Genomic DNA, 10,227 nt, shown 5'->3' with positions numbered 1-10,227 from the left:
GCAGAAATATAACATCGTAAAATGTCTCGACTCTTTTCTGTTCGAAGTCTTGAGCAACCTTTAGATAAGGTTTACGACATGCTTGTATAGCATTGCGACGCCCTATGACTTTTTACGGGACACTGTCTTATGAAAAATTTATAAAAAAAACGACAATGGAAAATAAAATTCATAAATGAGTGATTTATCTTTCATTCTAATTGGTCCTGATGTAATTAGAGTTATTTATCTACATGATGCATTATCCCGGTCAAGGACAAAACTGAACCCACCTAAAACTCCACCCATCTTAACTCAAGAGGTACTTATTAATCAAAACAATTTAAACATATCATGCGGCAGCTACGTTCAGTTCATTATTAATCGTATCACCAGGGCATGCAGACTTCGATCCCTACAACTTCAAGGTCATGTCTTGGCAAATTGAGAAATTCATGACTTGGCATGAAATACATGAAGACATGAAGACATGACTACATACAGAAATACATGACTTGGCAAATTGAGAAATTCATAAAAAGTAAACATGATATATCTCGGGATATCTCGGGGTTGTTTATCTTGCTGACTCGTATGCAAGGCCCCTGTGAAAAATATCAGTCAGCCGACATTGAACAGCCTCGACGAGCAGTTTATCATCCGATTTCGTTACTAATTAGAAAAGGATGGATATTGGCGGCATTAGTCCAGTAGCCACTGTTCTTTTGTCATGCTTGGTAAGCTTTTTGGGGTATCGATGTCTGATCTGCGTTTTCACAGCATGGAGGGAAGTCAAGAGAATCCTTCATATTCGACGCACCCTTCCAGGCCCCAAACCTCACTGGTTGTTCGGCAATGTCCTTCAACAACCTGGACCACTAACCCCTGGGTTAGAGTGGCATCGTAACATGGCCAAGACCTATCCAAGACTTCATGTCTTCTGGGCTGGTTGGAAACCGGTTGTAGGGCTGAATCATCCAGACTCGATTCGGAAAATTCTCACCGACAGTGTCGGAACAGTGAAAGTGAGTCATAACCCTGATCCTGACTATTCTATCGCTGGACCAGTCATTATTTAAAGCGAATAAAATTCGCAAATGAATGGTACCAATTTTATCATTGTATTCTAGATTCATATGAATAATTAGTTCTGATTCATTCACCATCAAATAGGGAATGGGCACGAAATCCTCTTAATATATTTGTCTTTATTCCCCCCCCCCAATTATCTATTTCTCTTTCTACACCCCCTTAATGTCTGTATACTCCTCATTTATTACCTCCTATTTTTCGTTAATTTACGTCCCGTTAAAGTGCCACCTGGGGTGCGCTCCCCCTCCACTTATACGATAAGGGATAATTAACATGAATTTACATAAATTCTACCCAATATTTAGTCAGACCACGCCTCAGCCCTCATGAATATTAATAGAACGGAATATGAAGTAATTTCGAACGCACCTCGACTGGTGTGGCACGCTATATATAATATAGATAATATTGAGAGATTACTGCAGACAAGATCATTGATTCTGGCTGGAAAACTAGCCTTGAGCAATTTTTCGAAGTTCTAGTTTTATCAAAAATTGAGGCGAGACTGTAAATATTTGATTTAACATGTTTAAAGACTGATTGAAAGACTCCAAAACAGAGACCTCATCGGGAGGGGGGGGGGGGGTATGCACCCGGAGCACTTGCCCGTCCCCTGCCCCTATGCACGCAACTTCTGGTATATAGGCAATGGTATAATATTCTTATATCGATATAACTGATCATATTCTTGCCTTTTTATCCTTGCAGAGTTCACTTTATGGTTTGTTTGAAGAATGGCTCGGTCGAAGCATGCCTCTAACAGATGGTTACCTGTGGAAAAGACACAGGAAACTCATTACAGGCACTTTCCACTTCAACGCTCTCAAAAATAACATTCCCAAGATAAACCAGGTATTCAAATTTAATATGCAAAGAAAAATAATCATACTTTACGAAAAATGGCTCTCACGTCGGTGGCATGACATTAATTTTGCTCCTTCGATAATTGCTCGGGGCTTAATTTCGTCTTAGATGTAAAGTTATGATTGCAATAGGGTTTTATGTTAGGTTTTTGGTAGGATAGAGTGAAACCTTAACTTTAACTTAAGCATGCTGATTGAAAAAGCATATGACCTATCCTGAATCAGGATATCAATCCAACACAAACCAAGACCAGGAAAACTGTTCCTTTGTAAATGTTCCTTGGTAGTCGCTGTTGTCAAAACACCTTTATGTTTTAGATGCATATGCATAATCAGATGACGGCGACTATCATTGTATCAAACATGTCAAAGGGAGACCCGCGTTTATCGTCCATCTCTTTATAGCTCCAAATAGCAAAACTGACCAGTTCAATTCATCGTGTCCTTCTCAGGTAGCAGAGACCTTGGTTTCCGTGATCGCGCAGAGATGTGAAGAAGGAAAGCCCCTAGAAGTCTACAAATCAATGAGTTCATTTTCCAGTGACGTCATTCTTCAATGTGCATTTTCCTACAAGTCTGATTGTCAAAAGGTCGAATCACAATTCGTACAGTCATCCCACAGCTTGACGGATATCATTGCGAAACGGTACAGTATGATATTCAATGGCGTAGCTACGGGGGGGGGCACGCGCCCCCCCCCCCTGAGATTTGGCGTGCCCCCTGGTGCCCCCCAGAAAAAATTGGCAGAGCAAAAAAAATTAAAGAAAAAAAAGGAGAAAGAAAAAGGAAAAGAAGAAGAAAGACAGAAGAAAAAAGAAGAGGAAAATAAGAGGAGGAAGACGACTGAATGAAATAATGTGAGGGGAAGACTTACAATTCAAAAAAAAATCTTTTCATGTTTTCATCTTTTCATTACTATATAAAATTTTTGCTGGCGCTTCGCGCCATAATTGCCTGTTCGATGGGATTCATATCTTGCTCAATAGGCTGATGTGGAGCAAGTTTTAAAGTCAATATGCAAAACATATTTCAGCTCGCACATCGAGCTTTCATTATTTATTTTTTTTTCATTTACAAATTTAAGTTCTCTGTAAAATGTCCGTTTTATGGTCTACATATCAGCAAGTTAAGCTCACGCTGCGTGGTCACATTGTTTGGTTTGCCAAGTTCATATTGTCTACGTGTATTCCATAATGATCCATTAAACAAATGTATTCAGAATGCCCAGATTTTAGGTCTAAATATTTAACATGCGCGATAGCGTGCATGTTCTTTATTTAAAATGTACTTAAATTATCCAGTTTTACATCAGAATATCAATAATTGTCTGCTCACGCTTCACGATCGCATTATTAATGATACCCAATTGACTATATCATATTTATGACTTACAAAATATGAATAGAGTGTCCCGCTTTTAGGTCTAAAATCTAAATTTTCTTCCTCTCGCGCTTCGCGCTCGCATCAATTGTTTAGTTACATACCTATAACATTGATTAATACAAAAAGTGCTTAGAATGACCATTTTTTTTAAAGGTCGGAATGTCAAAAAATTTGCTCGCGCTTCGCGCTCGCATTATTGAAATATATACCGTCTTCGTGGGTAACTGTAAGCAGTCCTTAACAGGTCCCTTTTCGATAATGCTAGAACAGTTGATAAACATTTCTGTTCGCGATTGGGGGTACATACGAATCTTGTTCAGGATCACACATAACATTGCCCAGAAAATTAAATTTCAGGAAAAAATACATTAAAGTAAAAAAAAAAATCGCTCGAGCTTCGCGCTCGCACTTTTTATAAGGCTTATGAGATTATTTTATGTTTATGTTGTTTTATAAGAATAAAACTAACAAGTGACTGATATAGGTGAAGATATAATTTCGGGCCCCGTCCCTTATTGGCGAAAGTCGGATCCGCCCTTGTGGACACATACACACACACCGGAAAAATGGCCGGTGCCCCCCCCCCCCTGAAAAAGCAAGGACCCCCCAGTGCCCCCCGGGAAAAAAATCCTAGCTACGCCACTGATGATATTTCTGAAAAGGTCGCAGTAAACTCTAAGACCCATACACTGAACTTGGGTTTAACTTAGAAGATGATCTAACTTGGTGCTAAAATTATGTGGGAAGCTAAAAATATCACAATTTTATTACATTGTATAATTCTTATGCCTACTGTGATCTTTGCTAATCCTTCAGCAGTAAAGACAACTATTTTACTTACCTTCCAGGAAAATTAAGAATGACTTGAGAGTCAAATGAGCTAACATTAAACATGTTGAACCTCTTATTTTAAAGATTGATGTCACCATTTGCTATCCATAGTTAAACCACAACTTTAAACCAGAGTTTAAATAAAACCTGAGTTCAGAATAGTTAATCGTCTTGGCGTAAACATCAAGAGGGGGACGTGTGTTAAGGCCCTAAACCGCAAATTGCACCTAAACCGCAAATTGCCGCCTAAGCAGGTAGAATATTAACAAGGACCGTGCGCGCGTAAGAGGCGTGAACACAGAGGGCGGCAAACATAAATCGCAGAAGGATAGAGGTTGAAGAGTGAGGAATTAGAACTAGGGCGCTGATCTCATTTTTATGAGAAATGTTGTTGTTGATACACGTATTTATTTATCTATTTATTTGTTTATTTATTTATTTTACCAGGGTGCTCATTCAACATAAAGTTGGTCTCCCATGGGGCCCTAAAAGGCTATCATTATTGTTCTTCTTGTTTGTTGGTTTTGGACTTTTGTTATGGCGGGAGTTGGGCAACTTGGGCTGTACATAGTGCCGTTTTTTGTGTGTTTTTTTTTGTGTTTTTTTGTGTATCCCTAATTCTCCCCTAGTATAATCTAATGCCTGTAGGTTTAAGCAAAGGAAAAGGGAAGAAATGAAAGGGGGAAAATAAAGAAAGAATCGCTATAAATAATTGTTTAAATATTTATTATAATCTTTTTAAAACTTTAATACAAAATGTTACGAGGGTAATGAAGCCATGTACTCATATTATTATAGTCATAATCAGTACGAAATAGTAGTAGTAGTAGTAATAGTAGTAGTAGTAGTAGTAGTATAGGAGTAGGAGTAGTAGTAGTAGTAGTAGTAGTAGTAGTAGTAGTATAGGAGTAGGAGTAGTAGTAGTAGTGGTAGTAGTAGTGGTAGTAGTAGTAGTAATAGTAGCTTATTTTCAAAAATTTTCAAACCTTAATACTAAATGTTTCCAGGGGAGTGAAACCACTCATCCAAGGTCCTTCGTTATCATTGGTATAATCATTATCATTATAATCACAATAATTATCATTATTGGCAGCAAGAGTAGTAGTAGCAGTAGTAGTATAGTTCTAGTAGTAGTAGTAGTACTACTACTACTACACTACTACTACTACTACTACTACTAGTAGTAGTAGTAGTAGTAGTAGTAGTAGGCCCTGGGCCTGGAGAAGTTGGATGACTCTCGGCCGGACGAATCAACACCAAACACCAAAATAACAAAGTTATGATTTTCCAATTCATTATGAAAATTTGATGAAGGTTCTCGCGAAATTTTAGGCCAGCAGACTTAGCAGAATCAAATAACTTTCGCGAATTGCATGAAGTGTTTACGTACATGTATACATGTATGCACAGCTAGCTGGCTCAATTTCTCGCGCGAACGTGTGCACGCACAAAGAGTGCATTGCTATTGAGTAAACAAGACTAAACTTTTTTCTACAAGCTTAGGCGGCGATTTGCGGTTTAGGTGCAATTTGCGGTTTAGGGCCTTAACAGACGTGTATGCTTCAGTGGTAATTTTTCGAAGGCACATTGAGTAAATTCTTAACCGGCCCCCTTATATATTAATTTTGATCTATTTCTTGGACACCTTTCTAGCTTTTTTCGTATTTTGCCACGGTTCGAACTAGCCACAAGGGAAACGTATAGGCCTATTTTTTAAACTATATCTGAATTTTTATAGTATATTTCAGTACACGTGAACACGCACAATGCCAAAAGGCGAGGCCAGGCTTAAGGTGAAGCTCGAAAAGTCCGAGGCCAAGAATAGGAATAAGTGTGCAACCCAACTGTATTTTTTTCTCGAATAAATAGTAGGCTTGTCTCAATATTTCCAGCATGTCAGGGGGGGGGGGCGACTTTCATATTTTGGTTGGCAAGATGACCACTGTCAATGGGAGATTCTGTGACGTCATATTAAATGTTACCTTTATTCAGAAGAAGGAGTTAGTATTATTTACTCAGTAAATGAAGATAATAACAACTGGAGTGCCGGGGCAAAATAAGTTAACTTAATAACTGCCAATAATCCTTTTGTCTCTCTGTATGATCATATACAGTATATATATCGGTTTATTTCATTGAACATGAAAACCTCTTATAAGAACTTATGTTTATTATGCAGATCCTTTAGCCCGGTGGCGCGTTTCCGTTTTACACCCTGGCGAAGGCATTTTCCGGAAAAGTAGCCAAAAAGCGACTAGTGAAGAGTCTACGTCTACGTCTGTTTACATTATCAGCTGGGCGCGCGATCCAAAGTCCGCACCGAAGTTATGATACCGTACTTGTGAAGCTGAGCTTATACTTTCCAGGTTCAATACCTTTTCAATACGAATATTTGCCTTGATTATTTGCCTTGCCGATTTGCTGATGTCTGTCTTTCTCTCTATCTGTCTATATATCTATCTCTGAAATTCTATCACTATCTATCTATCTATGTAACTGCAGTATCTATCTACCTAATAATCTTCTCTGTCTCTCTCATTCTTTATCTAACATCTATCTATCTCAAATTCTCTATCTCTCTCTGATCTATCTATCCAACTGTGACGGTCTTTCTCTTATTCTCACTATTTATCTATCTATTTTTTTAACTTATCTATCTGTTAATTTGTTAATATTCTTTGTCTCTCTCCCTCTTTATTTATCTAACATCTATCCGGCTCTCATCTATCTATCTCATCCATCTGTCTGTCTTTCTCTATTTTCTCTATCTATCTTTCTATCTATCTGTTAATTTGTCTATCTTCTCTGTCTCTCTCATTCTTTATCTTTCTATCTATCTAACATCTATCTATCTGTCTCTCAAATTCTCTATCTCTCTCCTTCTCTAGCATCTGTCTGTCTTTTTCTCTTTGTCCGTCCATATTTCTATCTACAACATCTCTCTCTCTCCCTCTATCTATCTATCTATCCTTCTCTCTCTCTCTCCCCCCTCCCTCTATATATCGACCTCTCTGTCTCTCTCTCTCTATTTATCTATCTATCCATCCATCTCTCCCTCTTTCTCTCTCTTTCTATCTATCTATCCACCTCTCTCTCTCTCTCTCTCTATTTCTATCTATCTATCTATCTATCTATCTGTCTAACTTGTCTCTATCTATTTATCAGTCTTCTATATCTATCTTTCGGCAGCTTCTAAGTGTATCAATCCATCAAACTTCAATTTGTCTTTCTATTATAAGTATCTGTTTATTTTGATTTTGTCTGTCATTCTATTCATTTAGTTAATAATTTACTTTTAGAAAAAAACAACTATCATAAACAACGCGACTGTAAAAGCATGTTCGGATTTCGCTCCTGACTGCCGCTCTCTCTGTACATGAAGTGCCGAGGAACTCTGTGCTCTGATCAGTAACTGTGCAAATTGCATGCGGTGGTGGACTCGCCTGTGTCGCACGCTGCATGCAACTAGCGTAGACTTTTCACTAGTCGCTTTTTGGCTACTTTTCCGGAAAATGCCTTCGCCAGGGTGTAAAACGGAAACGCGCAGCCCGGTCTTACCGTTTGAATTCATCTTCCGGAGATCTTCCCTCTACAAACCATGGAGAAAGGGGATTAATGTCCTTCATGAATATATCGAAAAAATAATTTCGGAACGAAGAGAGGAACACAAAACGAGGGGATCTAACTTAGTAAGTATTGTGAGCAGAAAAATAATGTCTGTCTTGTAAACACATTTATACTTTTAAAGTTAGATTTCACAAGCAATCCGGTATATGTTTCTAGCAGATGATTGATACTTTAAATAAAGCATATTCAATATGACTAAATCACTTTTGACGTTTCCATCTCTCATCTAGATTCTGATTAATTCCGAAAGTAAATGGCACATTGTCCCTTTTGCCCAAATTAATCAACCGTAAGATTTTTTTTCTGTATATCAATCCAGGAATACTTTAAAGGAATGGATCTCCTTGACACAGTAATGTTATCCAAAGACTCTGAAGGAGGACTAACGGATGAAGAGATCAGAGACGAGGTAATTCAATGACAGTAATTAGCCATTAACTTCAGAACAAAAGACAAACAGGCAATTGGTCCCTACAAGTTTCACGCTGTTTTATGGAGTCCCGCAAGACTCCATCATCTGACCGTTGATGTACACTTTGTCCACCGGTCCTTTTAGAAAGTAATATCACCTTTCATTTAGCAACCAAACGTCTCCGCACATTTAACACTTGTCAAGATTTTTGTCTTAATACACTCGACACACAGAAACGACAAAAAATTGACATGGGCGAAAAGTGCATTTTCAACAGATAAAGCGAATCTGTCACTCTTGGACCCCTTTCGGGATTGTTTTGTAGGCTTGCTTGTCTTAAAATGGTTCATTCATTTTTATAATCTTCTTGGTTAATGGTTGTGCACTCAGAAACCTACCTATTAAGCAGAATGTAAACGTTATCTATTAATATGATAATAATTGTACGTTGAATAGACTGTCAGATGTTCTTTCATTTTCTAAAAAAGGCAAATACTTTCTTGCTTGCCGGAATTGATACGACATCTAGCGCCCTCACTTGGCTGTTGTATTTGTTGGCAACCCATCCAGAATACCAGACCAAGGTACAGGAAGAGGTTGATGAACTCTTCAAAGATCGTACAAATCGAGAGATATACAGGTAAATTAAGGTTCTAGACGGCAATCTGAAGATAGGTTTACATTACAGTTACTGTAGATTAATGGTGATATTGATGAGGTCTTTACCGTCTGTTGTCTTGGACAAATTAATCGTCTATTTTTTTTAAACAAGTGCTTTTCATGTATAGCCAGGCGCCTTAGACCACTCGGCCACGGTACTATTTATCGTCTAATTTAGTAAGATTTCCTGGCATTAAAGCCTTCCGACATTGTTTTATTACAGTAGTGTTTAGATAGGCCTATACCTAACACGTTTTTCTTTTGCTTATGTTTATGCCGCATGATCACATAAACTCGATGCTAGATGCTGTGTTTTGAGAACTTAACCCAACATGTCGAATTAAAATCATTTAAAACATTTCATATATATATATTATATATATATATATATATATATATATATATATATATATATATATATATATATATATATATATATATATATATATATATATATGTATATATATATTGTTCATTTGCAGTGATGATCTTCGCAATACTCCATTTCTGTTGAAATGCATCAAGGAAAGTCAGCGTATTTACTCGACAATCGCACCAGGCCGCCTCCTAACCGAACCATTGGTTGTCGATGGTCTAACCGTGCCAGCAGGAACCGAGATTACAATCTACACGTACCAACTCCATCACAATCCTGATGTGTGGGGAGATGATCTTATGGAATTCAAACCAAGCCGCTTTGATCGCGAGAACGTCGAGAGTCGAGATGCATTCGCTTTCATTCCTTTCTCGGCTGGTGCGCGTAACTGCATCGGCCAACATTTCGCGCTTCAGGAGATGCAAATAGCAGCGATTCGAATGTTCGACAAGTTTGGCTTTACTTTGCTCCAAGATTCCATTCCAGTCTTCAGATTAGTTAGCACACCACAGGATGAAATATTACTTGGCATTCATCCAAGGAATGAAGAGTAATGTTCTAAAAGTCAATTTAAAGGACAAGTCCACCCCAAGAAGAACTTGATTTGAATAAAAAGAGAAAAATTCAACAAGCATAACACTGAAAATTTCATCAAAAATCGGATGTAAAATAAGAAAGTTATGACATTTCAAAATTTCGCTTCATTTCACAAAAACAGTTATATGAACGAGCCAGCTACATCAAAATGAGAGAGTCGATGATGTCATTCACTCACTATTTCTTTTGTTTTTTATTGTTTGAAATATGAAATATTTTGATTTTCTCGTCATTGTCATGTGAAATGAAGTTTCATTCCTCCCTGGACACGTGGAATTCCATTACTTTAACATTTTGTGCTTCAGGCAAGGAAGTCCTAATCGTCAAATTCGTAAAAATTGAAATATTGTATAATTCAAACAATAAAAAACAAAAGAAATAATGAGTGGGTGACATCATCAACTCTC

General features: G+C 37.7%; 1 protein-coding gene across 1 annotated transcript; it reads left to right on the top strand.

Annotated features, from left to right (window-relative positions):
• The first annotated feature begins 665 nt into the window (after positions 1–665).
• On the top strand, positions 666–9,833 carry LOC121412535 (leukotriene-B4 omega-hydroxylase 3-like). Its single transcript, XM_041605328.1, has 7 exons — positions 666–1,004; positions 1,780–1,923; positions 2,387–2,585; positions 7,674–7,837; positions 8,095–8,184; positions 8,676–8,827; positions 9,330–9,833. The coding sequence occupies exons 1-7, from the start codon at positions 666–668 to the stop codon at positions 9,775–9,777; spliced, it is 1,536 nt and encodes a 511-aa protein (XP_041461262.1). The 3' UTR covers positions 9,778–9,833.
• Positions 9,834–10,227: the final 394 nt, after the last annotated feature.

This window comes from Lytechinus variegatus, chromosome 4 (genome assembly GCF_018143015.1).
Source record: "Lytechinus variegatus isolate NC3 chromosome 4, Lvar_3.0, whole genome shotgun sequence".
Classification (NCBI taxonomy): Eukaryota; Metazoa; Echinodermata; class Echinoidea; order Temnopleuroida; family Toxopneustidae; genus Lytechinus; species Lytechinus variegatus.
The sequence above is the reverse complement of the archived record's forward strand: the minus strand, read 5'-3'. Positions and strand labels throughout refer to the sequence as shown.

Excerpts from the sequence above, each read along its gene's own strand:
- LOC121412535 (XM_041605328.1), top strand. The coding sequence starts at position 666 with ATGGATATTGGCGGCATTAGTCCAGTAGCCACTGTTCTTTTGTCATGC. Across the intron at positions 1,005-1,779 it reads ACAGTGTCGGAACAGTGAAA|AGTTCACTTTATGGTTTGTT; the intron begins GTGAGTCATAAC and ends TTATCCTTGCAG. Across the intron at positions 8,828-9,329 it reads ACAAATCGAGAGATATACAG|TGATGATCTTCGCAATACTC; the intron begins GTAAATTAAGGT and ends GTTCATTTGCAG.